Consider the following 19,378-nt stretch of genomic DNA (forward strand, 5'->3'; position numbering starts at 1 on the left):
TGTCATTACTGTTTATGAATTATCGAATGAAAAGTCAAGTGTCGACATATTGTACTGACATTTAAACATTTGAAAAAAGAACATTCATCACAATAATGTTTGTAAATTAAATACTGTAAATACTGTATAATCACAAACGAAACATTTTGGAGTTCTGTTTTTTTTTACTTAACTCCTTAAAATCCCTTTTTTAAATGAAACCAGTTAAAAGGGGTATTGAAACTATGTTGATAAGAATTTGCAGAACACAATATGGTCTGCAATATGAAACCGTCCAAATCTAATCGTACCCTTGAGTCATGCAATGAAAACACTTCAAACTATACAAAAAAATACTACAAATAATATTTGTGAAATAAGTTACAAACAGAATATTTACTGGCCTATACTTCAGCATTACATATAAAGACATTTGATTGTTCGTTTGAATAAACACTTCAACACGAGTAATGATGATCTGAGATTATTGGCAGTATTTTCAGATTTCAAAGCACAGTACCATTTGAATACACAATAATGTCCATCTAATAGAGCTAAAACACGTCGTTGAGGTAAAGTGAGAGTGTATCCTATATAACCCACAGAAACAAATGACAACAGCATCAGTCGTAATAAATATGTTTCCCTTCATGTTACTTTGGCTTCCAAAAGGTTAACTAATGGAAAGCTGAAGTATAACGTAATGCTCTTAGTGCACATACCAGCGTGCTCTATACGAAAAACTAAAGGTGAATGTAACATTTCAAAATGTCAAAAGTCTAATGCCGTTCATCAGATCGTTGGACCTCACGTTCTTCTTATGATGATGATTACATTAAAAATACAAAGAACCGCATTCTTCCCTGGAGTTTTAGATTAAAATGCACTTTGGGTTTTGGCAGCAAGGCAAGACAGACAGGAAGTGTAAGACTTTCGCGACGAGAGAGAGAGAGAGAAACATGAGACAGAGTAAACAAAGGAGATGCAGAGTAGAAGACAAGAAAGGTAAAAGGAGAAATACATTGTTACAGAAAGAGGAGAGAGTTTAAGAAAGAAACTGAGAGAATTATAAAAGGAAAGATCCATAAAGCATGCGTACAGTAATGTCACGTTGGAGAATGGGTTCAACCGGTTCGGGCCACCTGAAGGAGAAGAGAAACTCGGTGTTGATTATACTTGCAAAAATATGCACGAACGAGCACAATAAAGTCATGATCGTTTGCATGAAAACAACTTTTTGTATTTGCATTATCTGAAATGCTGTTTTCACCTGGGAAATGCTGATGCCGGTCAGTTTCTCGATGGTTTCAGGCAGTTTGGTCATGATGTCAAGCACTTCACCTGTCAGTTTCGCTGCGCCAATCTCTCCACCTCCGCTGGAAACCATGGTGACTTTTTTGGCAGCTGACAGAGGCTTACTAATTTCCTCGGCCATCTAATGGATGGAAAAAACACAATTCACCATCAATACACAACGTCAGCTCAAACTGCTTTCTGCTCGATGTGGATTTGTAGTCCTTGCAGGATGAGGTAACACTTTATTTCGATGGTCCACTTTAGACATTCTACTAGCTATAACTTACGGTGTGGTCACACTTGGCATGTTTGGTTCGATTTAAATGAACCCTGGTGCGATTGCTCTATTAGTGCGGTTCATTTGAATAAGTGTGAACGCTGCCATCCGAACCCTGGTGTGCATCAAACAAACGGGCCGAGACCGCTGAAAAGATGCGTCTCGATCCATTTCCTGAAATACTAATGCAACAAGGACATGTTGCAACAAGCATGAAAGACATGCAAACGAACCAAAAACAGGACATGATGTCACAAGATGCGACCCTTTTTTCTTGTCGTAGTCGAGATGTTGCCCATCACAGTTCGGTACAGGCGTCAGAACCGCGTCTCCTTGTAACATCTTCATTTGTGTGTGTGACGGAGGGATTCCTGCCGCTGTTTTGACTCCTTTACACATTTTATAAACTCTTCACAAGTTCTCAGCTGGTCAAAACACCATCATATGTAGGCTACGCACATACAGCGAGCGCATTTAGCCCAGAACACAGCATTGTTTTGGATGTTCTGTAAGTTCAGTCACGAAATATACGTAATAAAAGCCGACCAATCAGGTTGTAAACGTATCCCTATGCCTTTAGGTTTAGTATCTTTAGGTTCAGAGTTAAAATGCAAATGTGAACGCTAAGCAGACTAGAACTAAATGTTTTTTTTTTGGTCCGGACCAAACTAATCAAGAGAACCGAACTACAAGTGTGAACGCACCCTAACTTTGCAACTACATGCTAACTAATTCTACTAACCCGAACCTGAACATCTAACCCTAACAGTCTACTAACAGTCTAATGAGAGTTAACTTTGCATAATATAGATGCAACGTTATAGTTAGTAGAATATCTAAAGTGGACCATCAAAATAAAGTGTAACCCAAGATGATTCCCTTTTTTGCAGTAAAATGCTATATTTTTCTGTGCATTGCATACACACTCAGAATTCATTTCACTCTACAACACCCTCTCACCAGTGGCAGTTTCTCCAGCAGCATGTCCACCATTGCTCCTTCTTTGTATTGCTGGAAGGCCTCGGCCTTCTTCGCCATCTGCTCGGCCTCGGCACGACCTTTAGCCTCCACAGCGTACGCTTCGGCCTCTCCTCTCACCTGATCAGAGCAAGTGTGTGAGCTAACATCTCTTCATTTACAAACAAACACAATATCTGCTTTGTGAAATTTAGAGACACATATAACACAAACACTTTTGTTTTAAATGTACGGTCTAACTATTAAAGATGGCGGATCGCTTACTTTGATGGATTCGGCCTCAGCTTCTGCCTCCATGATTAGCTGAAGACTGGTGGAGGGAATAAAACGGCCAGATGATGTCAGAGAGAGAACTCTTTACAGTTGTAAGTTATACATTCAATATATTTACATAACTTTTAATTAAAAAACACTGTTATTCATATATGTTTTTACCGGTAATGCTTTTGAAGTGTCCCTATTATGCTATTTTAAAGGTTCCTGATTTTGGAGGTTCCTACAATAGGTTTACATGCATCCAATGTCAAAAAACACACAAAAAAAGTGCAGTATCTCCTCTTTTCTGACAGTGTCTGAAATGGATCGATAAAGGATCCCGTCTCTCTAAATCCCTCCTTTCCACAAGCTACTCTGCTCTGATTGGTCAGATGGCCCGCCAGTTGTGATTGATCTACTGCTTACAGCACACACCATTGCCAAACGACCATTACCATATCTGAATTTGAGCTCCGAGGGCTTCTTCAGCACTTATATATACAGGGATACAAACAGTAACAATGGTGTAATTATTTTACCATATTAATTCAAGTCCTCATCTGTTGGAAGCACATGCAAAGTTGAGCTTCTTCTCGACGTTTCAACAACACAAACCAAACTCTTCCCGTCTCTGCTAAATCTACGGTGTTTGAAATCAAGTCAAAGTAGATGATGTTCGCAAGCAGCCAATGAAGTCCATAAGCAAGCATTACGTAAATTTGTTACAAACCAACATAGGTTAGAGCAGGAAGTAAGACTGAAATTGACGTTTCAGGCAGTTCAGAATTGATTTTTTCTTTTAGGAGACAATATTTGTCGTGTTCTTTGACCTTAGAAAATATGCAGACCCTTTTCATTTACAAACAGCTATATTACACACTGCATGTAAGGTAAATTGCTCATTATCAGTAGCACTGCTACTTGGGCGGAGTGATAACCGCAGCACCTGAGACGCGCCGTTGTTTCTTTTGTCAACAAAACCAACGGCGCGTCTCAGGTGCTGCGGTTATCACTCCGCCCAAGTAGCAGTGCTTCGCCTTCAGAGAATATAGTCACTTATTTGGATTAGTATGCTAGCTGCAACCATTTACATCCAGTCTTTGTGCTAAGCTAGGCTAGCGGTGGGTGCGTCAAACAGACTTATAGCACGCACGGAGATGAAAAAGGTATGTATGGACTTATCTAACTCTGGGGGATAAGGTGAATAGGCTAAAGTCCCAAAAAGTCGGAGTGTTCCTTTAAGGAATTTTAACTAAAGTATGTTACAAACTTGACCATGAAGACCCTAAAGAATCATACCAACTTGCGGAAAATGGGCATCCGATGACCCCTTTAAAACAAACAGGTAGCTGAACTGAAGGCACATCCATCTCACCGCTCGGCTTCTGCCAGTTTCTCCAGCCGGTATCGCTCGGCATCGGCTGGTTTCATGACTTTGGCCTCCAGCTCCTTCTCCTTGCGGGTGATCTCCTGTTCCTGCAGCATGATCTGTTGCGAGCGCTCCACCACTTGCACCTGCATCTTCTGCTCCTCGATCTGCTGCTTCGTCTTCGCCACCTAATGCAACAATTACACAGCAGGATGAAGATTACCTGAATAAATGCAAGTAAAATTACTACTCCAGCATTTTATTTTTAAGTTGCCAGCCACCGCCAGCATTTTTGATCATATTCACAAAAAATGTCCTGGCCCCTAGAATATTTTTTTTCTATGAATGTGTAAACAGTCAACATATGAAAATAAAGAACAGGGGCCGTATTCACAAAGAATTTTATCTTACCACTTGGAGTACTCCTAAATCGCACTAAAAGATTTTAGCTAGGAGTGTTCTCTTAAAAGTTATTCACAACGCCTTTCAGACCTACTCTTAGTAAGGAAAAATGACAACTCCTAAACTAAGAGTGAGTCTTCGTTGCTATGGATGACGTCAATTCTCATGCACGAGCTTCCTCGCAATAATCACGGTGATTGGTTGTTAGATGACAGGGCCATCATGCGGAACATGAGACGCACCAAATCATGGAATTACGACATCTAAATATGTCTGTGTCCTACACAAAATAATAATAATAATGTCATCGAAATGCATATATAATTACATGTTTGTGCAGGCCCCAGTGAAGTGTAATTCTAAAAAGGCAGAGAGAGAGAGAGAGAAAAAAGTTGTGGATTAAATTAAATTAAATCAAGGTATAGCCTAATACCGTAATGAAACAGCCACTTGCCTAATAATGAAAAACGACACTTGCATTAACACTTGCTTGACTTCCTATTAGCCTAAATAGACTAAACTACTTAAAGCAAGGAAATATTGCTCCTCCTATTTAAGTAATGTAGCCTAATAGTTGAATGACGGTGGATTATGAACTCGCCAAAACGGAAAAGAAAGCCCAACTGGACGCAGGATCAGTTACTGCTGCTGGCCCAGTTGGTGCTGGAACAAAAAAAACTTAATAAACGGGAAATTCGGCACTGGGATACAACATCGAGAATTGTGAAGTTTGCATCGAACACAATCTGGGTATGGGTTTTCTTTCTATTCACAAACACGTCCTCATCCTGACGTGGTGCAATTATTTTAATATGTGTCCCGTCTATAGCACCGACCACTCCGGGCACACCGGCAATATCCATAAAGCTGGCTTTGTTTCTTTGGAGTTGGCGAATGACCAAAGGAAAACTTATGAACTGTCGAATAATATGGGGTCTACAGAGTGCATTGATGGTTTGGTGGATGGATCTGCTTACCGATGGCTGGGATATCGCTAGATCGTCGGCATTACACAATTGCATTTTCCCCGTTGCCAGGCAGCGAAGTGTTATCAAACATTTCAATTCGGCACTGATTGGGTTGTTGCGATTAGTTGGCGCTGTTATTGCATCCCTCACAAGACCCATAACAATCAGTATTCCCTCACGGTTAAGGCGGTATCTTTATAATAACTTGTGTCATTGACTGTCTCCAACACACTGTGTCGCGCGGCGATTTTAAGATCCTTTGTGAATAGGTCTTAGTGAGTTAGGAGTCCTCTCGACTTCTTTTAAGCTGTCCCAGACTTAGGTGCTACTTTTAGGGCTAAAATGCTTTGTGAATTACTCTTAGTGAAAAAAATTAGGAGTCCTAAAGTTAGGAGCGACACGCCCATTATTTTTAGGAGTTGCTCCTAAATTCGCCTGTTAGGAGCTACTTTTAGCCTTAAAATTCTTTGTGAATACGGCCCCAGAGCTTCTGCTTTTAAACAAAAAAATAATAATTTTAGACTAGCTTCATTATTTTTTATCAACACTTGAATGTGATCAAGTTTCATAAAAACAACATTTCGAACAAAAAGCTGAAAAATTTGCTTTTTTATCAAAGACTTTGTCTGGATTCAGAATGATTATCAAAACGTAGATCGAGTCCATCAACTCCCCCAAAGCTTCACAGTCCTATACCTCGTCCTGGGTTCAACATTTTCACCTGTAACGTTAGGCAGTTTTTGATTTTTATTCTGTTGAATGATTGGTGATCATGTTAGCTTACTTGTGCGTAAACAACTTTATCTGCTCCTTCTTGTTTATGCAGATCTTTTACATCTCTTGTTTTTGGATCCAGAGATGCTGGACTATTTCAGAAGATCCATAACAGCGCCCCCTACCGTCTAACAGTGCACGGATCGCCGGAAAAACTTGCCAATGGCGGGAAAGAGTTAACAAGAACCCCAAAGATACATTGAAGCACAAGAAAGTCTTTCACATCATTGATAGTCACCAAAAGGTTTGGTTGTAGTTTTTTTACCTGGAGCTGATAGGCCATTTCAGACTCAGCTTTTTTGGTGAAGACCTCAATGTCGTAGACAGCTTTCTTTAGCTCGTAGTCTCTCTGAGCCTTAGCCATCTCGATCTCATTCAAGTACTGGGCAGATATCTTCTCCTGCATAGCATGGGCCTCCTACAGAGAGCAAGAGAGCAAATGAGAGAGGCGTAACACGAGAACATTTGAACATAAATCTATAACAGAAAATAGGCTGTATTTGAAATGAAGTTCAGGAAAGGCTCACCCTGATCACTGCATCTCTTTTGTTCTTGGCTTCCCCAATACGTGCATCCTTCTGCACTTGTGCTGTACGGGCTTTTCCCAAAGAGTGCAGGTAATCCTGAAAGAAAAGGGCTTGATTCACCACTCACATAGTATCATTTTTACAGTTTTAAAGCATTTAAACAGACTAACAGACCTGGTCATCGTGAACATCCTTGAGTGTGTAGCTGACCACACTGATGCCCATGTTGACAAGGTCGGATGAAGCCACCTTGAACACCTGTTCGGAGAACTTCTTGCGGTCTTTGTAGATCTCCTAAAGAACAAACACACAATCCACTTACTTAGTTCTTTACTTGTAAAGAAACATCAAAGTCATGCTAAATGAAGTCAAGGTTTCACTAAGCTGAGGACTGAAAGTGCAGATTTTGAAAACCAGGTTTACAAAACAGGGCAAATTTGATTGAGACCTTTATGAGGGTGAGCAGAAACGCACTGTTTTTGTGTGTGTCCCTTTAAATGCAAATGAGCTGCTTCAAGAGCTCATGTGTTAGCATCTTCGATTACCTCACACAGACATGCACTGACATTTTTTAAAAACTTTTAGCCTTTTATGATCAAACCGGAGAAGGACAAAGATGGAGAGACTCAAGAAGAAGTGGCAACATGTAGAATGCAACAGGACATTTCTGGATGGTTAGTTGATGAATATATGTAGCTGATGTGTAGTAGTTATCTTCCAGTCATTGATTAGCATATTCTGTCATAATAATCAACAAATCACGTTCGCGGGGGCGGGGTTTATGTCAATTTTAGGGTTAAGATCATTGTGGTCCCTACCAGCCGTTTGTTGTAGTCCTTAAAAAGATATTTCTGTAAAAGAAAATATCTCCCTTTGCTTTGAACTTTGAGGGTTGTAACTTTGCAGATGTTGTTTATGCACAAACGGCAACATTACACACTAAACTAAAGTCAAAAAAGTGAAATCATAATCAACCACCTCTTTAAGACATGCTTTTGTTGGGTGTTAAATAATGGCGCAAACCTTAGTAAATCACATTACATGATTCATTTAAATACTCTCCCTCCCATAAATTATGTGTCTGATGGGAAACTCCTAAAAATGCATCAGCAAAACAACTATCCAATTTCAATTTCAGTTTCTTTAGTCCTTTCTCAATTTCAGCTTCTTTTGCCCTGGTGCAAGCTGTTAGTAAATCTGGCCCTATATCTAGTTTTACTGTTTGTAATGATACAGAGTGCCATACATTTGCAAGGTGAGCACTAATTTGTGCACTTTATCTATTTACCTCCACGGTCAGGTGAGCAATGATGGCTCTCTGGTGGCCCTCCAGTGTTTCCAAGGCAATGTGAGCAATCTCACCCTCCGACTTTCCCATGAACATCTGGCACGCTGCAGCCAACATCTGCTTATTCTGCCCCTGAATCTTCATCTGTAGGAGAGACGCATAATCTGTTTAGCCACATAATCAACAAGAATGACTTTCTACAGAAAAGTTATTAAAGAAGTATTTTATCATTTGTGACAAAAATAGGTTCTGATTTCCAAACCCATATGAAATGTGTGTTAACCTGTGCAATTCCAGTGACAGAGATAGGCACTCCATGACGTGTGTAAACTTTATCACTCTTTACATTTAGCGTCAGAGTGTTCAGAGAGATCCTGTGATGGAAGAGAGAGAAAAAGCTAAGATTTGTTTATGTAAAACCACACAAACATATACACAAAAACACACAGAGTGAATAATACCTTTGAATCTGCTGAATGCATGGGACAACAAACACTCTCCCACCAGATATCATGAGCGGTGGAGAGCGGCAGAAACCTGAGGAGTCCAATAACACAAGAGAACATGTTTTCATGATTTCTACTGAAAATATATCTCTGTAATATAAACATGTTGAAACCTGTGATGTTTGGTCTTACCCGACACCACCATTGCCTCGTTGGGACCGCAAGTGTAAAACATTTCCACACTATGGGAAAAACAGCAGAATGCGGGTCAAATTTGAGATTATATGCAAAGGAAAAAATATGTTGAAATTTGGATTCATTCCCTAATAACTCATACCCACATACTTTATACAACTGTATTATTCTGCTCTCAGTCATTTTTACATTTTAGTAAAGGAGTATTTATTTTTTGTAATTGCAATATTCTATGACACACTATGCATAACCATATCAATAAATCAGTTATGTTGTACTTATGCCAAACATAAGGCTGGCTGCAGTAATAGCCTACACGTGTTTAAGAAAGTGCTGTAGTATTTTTTGGTAGGAAAACAAAAATACATCATATATTTTAAAATATATTTGTATTTTATCATAGGGAACAGTATGTGTGAGATAATTTGGATCCATGATTCATAGAATGACAAATATATTTTAGTACATGACATACAATCAAACGCTAAAAGTGAAAACAACTTCTTTAAATATGGGTCAAATTAGACCCGCAAAAACCACTAACAGGAGACTTTAAAAACAACTCTATTAAACTCTTAAACAACAACTCTATTTAACTCTTAAATATTTTAACGAATTATGTACTTATAGCGTACAATAATGCACACAATATCTTGCAATCTGCATAAACCTGGCCATTCATTTAAGTAACGTTAGGTCATCGATCGACTCATGCGAGTTTGCTTGTCGGAAATGGTGGGCTTGCTTATTAAATAAACGTTTGCAGAGCATTTCGGGAGGAAAAGCATATAATACCATAGCATTACATAAGTTAATAGCTTAGTAAGTTAGCTATGCGTGACATATAGTAAAATACGAACCATATACATCACGTATTTATCACAATTTAGCTCTGACATTATATATATATATATTTAAATATATTTATATTTAAAACACAAAATGAATATATATATATATATATATATATATATATATATATATATATATTCATTATGTGTTTTAAATGGTATATTTTTTTAATATTGAATATGATCCCGATGGACTAGGAGTGCCTTAATGACATTAGTATAATCACATTAGTGTAACAGTATTAAATCCGAATAAATGTAGCCTTATCTTACCTATTACACCAACGGCAAACTGTATTTTTCTGCTCGACTGAAAGTAAACAAAATAACTGCACCTATAATCTCGCAATATTGTATTGGGCGGCGGAGTGATATTAATCCAGTGTTTACATCCAGCACGTCACGACAGCGTAAAAGCTCTCGGAACAGACTGCATAGAAAACAGGAAAATAATTATCAGGAAAGACTCTTACCGTTGGGTGAAGGTTAATATTAATCGAGTTGATAATAGCACGATATTGGGTTGTTTTCAAACTGGTGTAAAATAAAGACGCAGTAATCCAGCAAGCTGTAACTAGCAGCAGTGTATGATAGTGATGATGATGATAATGGCGCCCCGCCCGGATCACAGTCACACAGACTTAGCTACTGGCGCCATCTTACGGTCAGACTTAATTAGAGCAGTTCAGTTCTACGCATAGTGTGGCCTAGGCTAAATGAATCATTTGAAAATTATGTTATCGATGCAGTTTGCCACAGCGTATCGGAAGAAACATATGAGCATTGAATTATTAAAATACGTGGCTTTCACACAGAACGCGTTTTTGTATCGGCCTATCATCAAACCTTCTGCTGTTGTAGGCCTACACCACCTGGTGCTGTTCTTAAATAAATAAAAAAACAGGCACACCGTTCTTCAGTTTAAACGTTTCCAATTGAACATCCTGTGACACAATGGCAAGGTACAGTTTGAATTTATTTATTTAAAGCTGTAAATTACTCACAGTGCCTTTCTGTTTTGTAGCTGCTAGTGCTAGTTGAGAACAGTCTTTCTTGTTATTAAAGTTTTAACAGAGGTGTTCTGCCGAATAAAGTTGTATCTGATATTCAAAGTTATTCATACTTTTTTTCAATTTAACTCTTCTGTAGACCGATGCAGGGGGAGAGCAAGAAAATGTACTAATACAAAAAGCAGTCTTTTTTGTGTAATTCATAACGTTAGCTCTGAGCCTGACTGCATAACAGAAACGTATAGCCTACGTGTTCTTATAACAAGAAATGATGGGAATTTTCTGCTTCGTAAAAATGCCTTGAAGTCCTTGAAGGTACTTACCACAGACACCTCTTCTCCTTAAGATTGTGGATATGATGCAGTTATTATTTTCATCTGTTACAGTTTGGCATTGCGCATGAAGCATGCCATTCTTTGCATAACATAAGGTTACATAGCATTGGAAAAACATGACAAGAATCATTCTCTCCAGTGACTTTTAGGCTTCCTTGTTGCGTGAAACTGTTTCCACACCTAAAGCCGATGAAAGGCTTTTTTTCCCGTGTGAATTCTCATGTGATGCTCAAGATTTCCTTGTCGCGTGAAACTCTTTCTGCACTGAGAGCAGATAAAAATATTCTCTCTGTGTGAATTCTCATGTGACATTTAAGCTTTTCTTTTACTCCGAAACACTTTTCACACTGATGACAGCTAAAAGGCTTCTCTCCAGTCACAGTGTGAATTCTCATGTGATTCTCAAGGCTTTGTTTCGCAGTGAAACTGTTTCCACACTGGAAGCAGGTGAAAGGTGAACTCTTTTCGCGTTTAGGACAGGTCAAATGTTTCTGATGGTCTTCCTGGGCAAAGCACCGACCGATGGAGGTGGAACAGGACGAGGTGGAGATCCAAGCCAAACTGTGAGGACGACATCGTAGTCCTGGAGGGCCGAGGTGACATCGTCGGCTCAAGTAACCTGGTGGAGGCGGGGGCTTGGCAGAACGGGGCGACACCGGATGGAGGAAGGACCAAAGCAGAACCGGAGGGAAGGAGAAACCCGATGGAGCCGAAGGGGTGGAGGCACAGCCGGTGGTCTGGAAGTCCGTGGCGAAACCAGGATAATGAGAGACAAAGGTGGAGCCGGAGGGACAAGGGAGCCCGGTGGAGCCTGAGTAATGGCGGACCACGGCATACCTGAGGGAGCACAGACCCAAGGTGGAGCCGAAGGGCAGACCAGTCGAGGTGGAGAAATAGGCCTGGAGGCCTAAGGTGTACCCAGGGGATCCGCCTCATAGAGCCGTGCTGGTGGTGAAGGAGCCAGAGGCGGAGCCAAAGAGCTTTCCGGAGTCATCAGCGGGGGCGGAGACAAGGAGCTGCGAGGCACCTGCAGGACAGGCCAAGTCCAGGGGACTGAACAAAGCCAGCATAGAATCCAGGAATAACGGGGTGGGAATGGTCCTGGGCTGGAGTGGGTCATCCAGAAGCATAGCTAGCTTAACCAGGAGGAGAGAGTTCGAGTGTGGGTGAGAGAGTGGGAGTTTGCTCCTCTGTACAATTATTGAGCCAGCCAGTGATCCTCATCTGGCCCTGGGTTGAACCGTTCGAACGGTACTGTGTCCATGATGGACCTGGCGATATGCACTCCAGGACTCTGGCTGGCTCTGACTCCGTGGTTGGTGGGGGCTATGGCTCCGGTTCTGTGTTGGCCTCGGGTGTCATCATCAGGTCTGTGGCGGGGGTATTCTCTTGCTGTCCGGGACTCTCCCGCCTAGGACGACAAGCCCTATCTGGAGCGGACAAGGAGATGGCTGCTTGAAAGATGTTGAAAGTCCCGGGGAGTCGGAGTTGATGGCGTCGTCCTCCACAACTTCCATGGTGAGGGAGGATCCGCAAACTCATAAGGATTTTGTACTGGCCCTTTAGGCGTAATTTACGGGTGGGACATGTCCCACTCCCCACCACTTTTGAAACATCTCGCGGCACGAATGTACCAATACAAATAAATAATGAATCTCATTATTAATTATTAGTTAACTAGCAGAGCATCTTGTTCGTTCAAGGCGATCTGGTGCTGAAATGTGTTGTTTTTGAAATCAAGTGATCAAAGTGCTCGTTGCCGCTGCGATCAGTGGCGCGGATACTGTGTTCTCTTGTGGCTCGCACACAGTCTTCACTCGGACGCGCGCTTCAATCCGTTGTGGAGACTCAGACTCTCTATTCGTTCCGGTGAAATTACAAAACAAAATGCACACAAACGTGTCCCTGCCTAATATTCAACCACTGATAAACATAATTGGCTTTGATGAGAGAAAAAAAACCCGATTCGAGTGCGGATTAGAACCCAGAACCTCTGACACGCTTGGCAAAAAGTTCTACCACTGGACCATTTAATTCACACTTAATATATTCGGATCTATGTATTTATTCACATAAAAATTCTCGCCACTAACAACATATATTAGACCTCATCAAACGACAAATTAAACCCAATGTACTAATTAAAGAGATATATTTACACACCATATTATGCACTTAATGTTTTTCTTGATGTGGTATTATTGTTGAATGCAGTTTGAAATGTTTTGCCTTGATAAAGTGCCATGCACTGTTATGTTGTTATAATTCTATTCTGTACCATACTATTCACTTTGGTTTTATTTTTGTTGGTGCACGTGGAATTGAAGTTGTTTGTTAGTTAAATTAATGAAATTCAAAAACAACTGATATGGCTCACCTAAACTGAGTGATGCTATTTTAAATGCATTGCCTTCATAAAATACCATGCACTGTTATGTTGTTTTAATTCTATTCTGTACCACACTATGCACTTTGGTTTTATTTTTGTTGGTGGAGATACATTTGATGTTGCCTGTCACTCAATCTTAAATATCTGTGATATGGCGGACCTAGACTGATGTTCAAAATGGACAAAAGTGAGTACAGTAGTAGGCTTGTCCATGTGTGGATTTATGGGGCAGTCTATTTTATTTGTTTTAGAAGGAAAAAAGTGTGAGTTGTATTCAGTTACCATTTAGCTGCATTTCTGTTTTTAGCCAGTGGAGAAGGGGGACAGAAGGGTCTCAGATTTTTCAACATTGTATTGCCATTTTGAATGTAACATTGCCTTGGGCCTATGTGTCTTAGTGCATCACAATGTGCATATGTTGTTCTGCATTTACAAAATAGAATATATTGATTCCTTCAGTATGTTGTTGTAATTTATTTATTTTTTACCATAATTACTCATATTCTCCAGCCCCTTATTTTGCCTCCGTTTCATGAACTGGCACCAATTCTAAATTAATTGAATAGCCCTGCCATAAGGCATACTCCACAAACTCTGCAAATGGACAGTGCTCCTCCTCCTCATCAGCAGCATCTGTCCAAGAATGTTGTCCATTCTGTTCAAGGATCATCCCAGCGCGCCTCATTGTAGAGATCTAGAAACTCTACAATGTATTCCTCAGCGTGCTATCTATCTAGAAACTGGTAAAAAAATATTTATTATTATTATTTCTGTGCATTAGCACATATGCACATACTAGCCTAGGCCTATAGCTTTTTGTCCTCCTTCCCCTCCCCATCTCTTCTAATTCCTCTTGAGATCTAGAGAAGATGAAATCATTGAGTAGTTCTTTAATGTAAGATGCTGACAGCTCATATTTTACAGAAGCTACTTCAGCTCTTAGCAGTGAGCAGAGCAGGAGCACAAAGACTATTGTTTTGGAGTGCTGTTATTATATTCAGGGATTTGGAATAAGAAAAGAAATGAAAACATTTCCTCTTTTCTTTGTTACACACACACACACACACACACACACACACACACACACAATATTGTCCATCAACTATTGTGATCATACACTATTGTGATACATATGCCTGTGAATATAAGGCACCATTTAGGCATCATTGCATTTCCTATGCAGGAATACTTTTCTTGTGTGCAAATACTCCAAACCTTGGCAATATTGTATTAGTAAGTATAGTAAAGCTAATAAGGCTATTTGAGTTGAATTGAGATAACGGTTGTTGAGCTGCACAGATTCACGCTTATAGGCTTTATGTAAACGTTGCTCTGGTAGAGCAAAGGCGAGAGTGATTTTCCGGAAATGAACGACAGCATCCGAGCAAAGCCGAGCGGAAATTGCCTCTAAAACGAAATCAGCCGAAGTCTTCCAGATAACGCCGATTTGTTAAAACAGAAGTGTCTTTCTTTGGCAGATTGGGGGCGGTAAAGAAGGGTTGGGAAATAGGAGGACGAAACCCATCCTTTTAAACCATATTTTTTTCATATAGCGTGCCAATCCTTTTGCCGATTTGGATTTCATATAGCCTACAAAGGTAATTACACCACTTCTTTATCATATTTAAGAATGATGCTTTCACATAAGGCAAAATAAACAATAGTGTTAAATTATGCCGTTTTGTCGTTTACTGCTTTATAACTTTATTCTTAGATTAAGTGATAATAACAAATGATTTTAAGGGCGTTTCTATCAACAAACGGTTCGCATCGGGACTTTTTTTATTTTATTTTTTTACATTTTTATAGCCTCGTTATAATAGGCTAGATGCAGAACTATGTGGACAAATCTTTTGGCACAATTATTATAATAGCCTACAGTATTTTTGCGCAGTTTTTAGGTTTATGACTGTAGGCTACATGTAAATATGGCTCCAATTTAGCACCTTGGTTGTAGCGCCTGTCAGTTGAAGTCGCCTTATTGGTAACACGAGAAAATATTGATTCATAGTTCATTGTCGATTGATGCAGCTTCCTCTTGAATGGGACATAAAATACTGTCTACCCCATGACATACTGCTCTCAAAGGCTAGTGGACACTAAAGCTAGTGACTTTATTATAGCCACGCCGCTGAGTGTTACTGTATAACTACATTTTTTCGCGACGCACCAGTTCTTTTATATAATAGAACCGACAGACATTACGGAAGCCCACTTGAATGTCTGTTCATCATCTCGCTAAATAAGACAACAGCGTTGATCGTCATGTTTCATCGTGCGTGTTCTCATTTCTGTAGGCTACATAACCTGCTTTGTTCAAGCAGGCTGTATGCATAAGAAAACGAAAATATTAGTTAAATACGGTCCTCAGAATCCTTTTGATGGGACAGGTCCAGCAGAAGACTGTGACACACCCTTGTCGCATCAGCGGGCCCGTGTGGTTAATACGGAACGGAGAAAAAAAGGTGGCGACTGAAAACCACGGATATAAGCTGTGTAGCCATTTCAAAGCGACAGCGAAGGAATCCTGTATGAAAGATAATTATTGGTCGTTTAATTAGTACAGTAGCCTACAGTCACACTCGTCTGAATAATCTATCTCACTGAGTCGGCAGTTTAAAAGGCATGCGCTGAAACATGACCTGTCAGTCATAGCGTCTCCTCACTCCAATCCATTTTTTTTTAAGGCCAACGTCTTGGCGTTTTATAGCCTAGCCTATATCTCACGCTATTAAGAACTAGAAATGAGCGTGCTTTCGGGTAAAGTGCACTTAAATACCAAACAGATTTATTCTAAATATGCGTTGTTCTGAAATCGATTGTTAATCAAGTGGAAGTGGAGCAGATGGAGTTCGTTTTCACGCTGAGGCGCTCACTTCTGATTCAATAATATGAGGCCAAAGAAAGAGTAGGCCTACTTTGGCAAAGGACTTGAACAAAGAAGATTGTATTTTTCTCTTTCACTCTCACAATTTTGAACCATATTTTGCCACAATAAATATGTGGGGGAAAAAAAATATTTCTTGTAGGAGTGAACACTTTTTATTAGCCTACTGAAAATTATTAGCTACCTATAGGCTCGCTCAACCTATTGGTTAAGAATAATAGTCTAGGGCAATAGGCTATAAAAGGTAAAGCATATAAGGGAAAGATGGAGACAGATTTTGAACCGATTTGGGCTTTTAGAAGAAGTGGCACCAGCCACTGTATACTCTGGACAAGTATACAGGCTGTCAGAAACCGGATGTCATGGCATTATGGTCAGTGTCCATTACAAAGCTACTGTTTAAGAGACTGTTCGAATATTTTATCTCTATTTACTGTTCCTCGTGCCTCATTCTCGTCTTGTTCCTTTTTCATTGAAAAGAATTACAGGGGAGAGAGTCAGGAACATGAAGCCAATTGGTGTTCACCGACCTTTTCTGTTTTTACTTGCAAACATCAGCATTTATACAGGGTGGGTTCAGGGGGGTGTAACAGCTGAGCCAACCAATGAGAATAATACATTACATTCTTATAGAATGTGAGACAAGTCCATTTATGGCCACTCTCTGGCTGAAGGCAGCCCTTTCGGGCTCTCTCTCTCCTGAACAAAAAAAGAGGGACTCTTGGGTGCTTTCTAAGAAACACACTAGTGTTAAAACAGATGTAGCAAAACTTCTCTCCACTCCAACCCCTGTAGCCTCAAAGACCAAAAAGGAAGAAAACAGGGTGAAACAGAGACAGAAAAGTCAGGCTGATTTATCTTGCAGAGACAGACAACCAATCTCCTTCCTTAGTCAGATCTACAATCAGTCTTAAAGAGACACTGATCAAACTGTCACGCTGCTTTAGAGTTTGACCTAAAAGCAATAGTGATCTCTTTTGATGTACAAGAGTGAATTCAGATAGCATTAATGATTCAGGCCTTTAGTTAGATAACTAGTGCTATTAGACCACGACAAGAATCTCTTTAAAGCCTCTTGTGTCATAGCATCATGAATTTATTAAATCCTTTTTTGAAAATAATAGAAAATTCGGTTTAATTTTAAATGCATAGCTTGAGACACCATATTCTAATTCAGTGAACAACATATTTATCAAATTAAGTGAAAATTGTATATTTTATATGCCATAGGTATCATTAATTGTCATTTCTTCCCATATCTTGCTGGCAATAAGTTTTGCTTGTTTATGTTGTTTCACAGTTGCATTTGTTCACACAGATTTCCAGCCAAAATGATCATCACGTGTGTGGCAGTCATTAGCACCCTCTTGTGCTCAGGTAACTAAACCTCTTTAGCACACATTTCTGCAAATAAATGTTGCTACAACAAATACTAGGCTTAGCTTTCCATTTGCAATGGCTTTATTTCACAAGGGCAACATTTGCAGCATCATTTATCATAAGATGCTGGACTGAAAGTGCACAGTTGGCGGTTTGACATGGCAGCATTCCTAATAGTGCTTTCATATTGTTCGTGCTGCAGAGAAGGGAAACTCTTTTCTCAGATAGGTGTATTTTTATCGTCAGCAAAAAGGCATGTATTTTTAGAGCCTGTATATTCAGGCCATTGGTTTTTAAAAGCACGAAATGCTTGCATTTTTCTTTGTTTTGTCTTTTGAGTTAGGCGTGAATTGCTTCAACAGTAGTTTGTCAGTCAGGGTTTTAAGATGTTGTTAATATTTAATATACATAAAGAGAGAGAGACTTTGTCTCCTTGTTATTCTCCTTCATAACTGCTGATTTCCAAGTCCAATGGGATTTAGTTGTTAAGAGCATAAGGGCAAATGTATTGCTATTTTGCAGCAGTTATACTGTAGATAAGCTAAATTTGATCCAATGAAAATTTGATCTGTCACCTGAGCAAATATATACTCTCATATTGCCAGTGGCATTCTGATTCGACAGTTTAGGTCATTTAATATCACCATTTAGGTCATTCAATTTTCTTTTAACTCAATAACCAGATATGAACAATTATTAAACACCTGCATTAATAAAAAATTAAATCAAAATGGTAGCAATGAGTGAAAAAGATGGTAAAATTTTACTTTTTGTAGGATGAATCCAAGAGGGTGAATAACTCAATACAAAAGTGACTCAGGCATTTAAGTTTATTGTAGCATAAATTAAAACAATATTTAAATGTATGGAATAGAAATGGCTCGATTATACTTGTATTTACCTTTTCTCTCTTTTTTTTCCAGCTTGGTCATCAACCATTAAAGGTAATGATTCTGAGACTATTATAGGCCTAATAATTACAAAGGGCCGATCCTCTATCTTCGATTTATAAATTTGTTTTTTAATATGCTTCTCAATTTTCTGTAGTTAAGTGTATTATATTGTCTGACTTTCTGTCTTTCTTGTCACTATGCAGCTAAAGATGAACACCGCACTGCTTTCTTTGGAGAGGATGTTCATATTCCCGTGTCGGCTTTAGACACATCAGAGGTGTTGTTCAAGCCGAGGGTGGAGCCGCTGTTAGAGCGGGTTCTCCTGCGGAACGGGACAATTCTGGATCAGAGAGCCAAACTGAACGTTCACATCAGCCATTTGATCCTGGAGGACGTGGGCGAGGAGGATGAGGGCACATACGTGGTGAAGAATTCTGCGGCCCCTGCTGATGTCAGACGAATCACTCTCGTAGTTAGAGGTAAAAGTTATAATACCACTAAATAAGGTCTTCCTCTGTTGGCTATTTGATAGATGACAGGAAAGGATTCAATAAGCAAAATGCTTTTTTAAATGATGAAAAGCTATGGGTATACATGTTATATACCGTATAAACTGTAATTGTTGCGTGTTACTTTTTGCAGGATTCTTTGATGAATAGAAAGTGCAAAAGGCCAGCATTTGTTTGAAATTGAAGACTTTTGTATAACATATCTTTACCATCACCTGAAAGAGCTGCAAATCAGCATATTAGAATGATTTCTGAAGGACCATGTGACACTGAAGACTGGAGTAATGATGCTGAAAATTCAGCTTTGATTACACAAATAAATTACTTAATTAATTAAATTATATATATATATATATATGACCCTTGACCA

General features: G+C 39.5%; 2 protein-coding genes across 5 annotated transcripts in view; one reads left to right on the forward strand and one right to left on the reverse strand.

Moving 5' to 3' along the window:
* On the reverse strand, positions 1–10,255 carry flot1a (flotillin 1a). 2 transcript variants are annotated; one of them, XM_079590191.1, is made up of 13 exons: positions 10,079–10,255; positions 8,752–8,801; positions 8,575–8,650; positions 8,397–8,487; positions 8,114–8,257; positions 7,000–7,119; positions 6,826–6,921; positions 6,564–6,716; positions 4,161–4,342; positions 2,795–2,840; positions 2,513–2,650; positions 1,250–1,414; positions 1–1,121 (listed from the first exon to the last, which is right to left on the reverse strand). In XM_079590191.1, the coding sequence occupies exons 2-13, from the start codon at positions 8,792–8,794 to the stop codon at positions 1,104–1,106; spliced, it is 1,272 nt and encodes a 423-aa protein (XP_079446317.1). In that variant the 5' UTR covers positions 8,795–8,801; positions 10,079–10,255; the 3' UTR covers positions 1–1,103. The 2 variants fall into 2 exon arrangements, with proteins under 2 accessions (XP_079446317.1, XP_079446316.1); XM_079590190.1 differs by lacking the exon at positions 10,079–10,255 and adding an exon at positions 9,879–9,934.
* LOC306986700 (uncharacterized protein) overlaps positions 10,238–19,378 on the forward strand; it is a 20,019-nt gene continuing 10,878 nt past the window's right edge. Inside the window, exons 1-4 of one of the 3 annotated variants that reach the window (XM_079590187.1) lie at positions 10,238–10,567; positions 17,545–17,603; positions 18,530–18,550; positions 18,703–18,978. In XM_079590187.1, the coding sequence (XP_079446313.1) occupies positions 10,560–10,567; positions 17,545–17,603; positions 18,530–18,550; positions 18,703–18,978 (364 nt within the window). In that variant the 5' untranslated portion in view covers positions 10,238–10,559. Of the gene's footprint in view, positions 10,568–14,687; positions 14,938–16,574; positions 16,600–17,544; positions 17,604–18,529; positions 18,551–18,702; positions 18,979–19,378 lie in introns of those variants that run through there. The other 2 variants (XM_079590188.1, XM_079590189.1) reach the window with 2 other exon arrangements.

This window comes from Phoxinus phoxinus (assembly GCF_949152265.1).
Source record: "Phoxinus phoxinus genome assembly, chromosome: 19".
In the NCBI taxonomy this organism is placed as follows: Eukaryota; Metazoa; Chordata; class Actinopteri; order Cypriniformes; family Leuciscidae; genus Phoxinus; species Phoxinus phoxinus.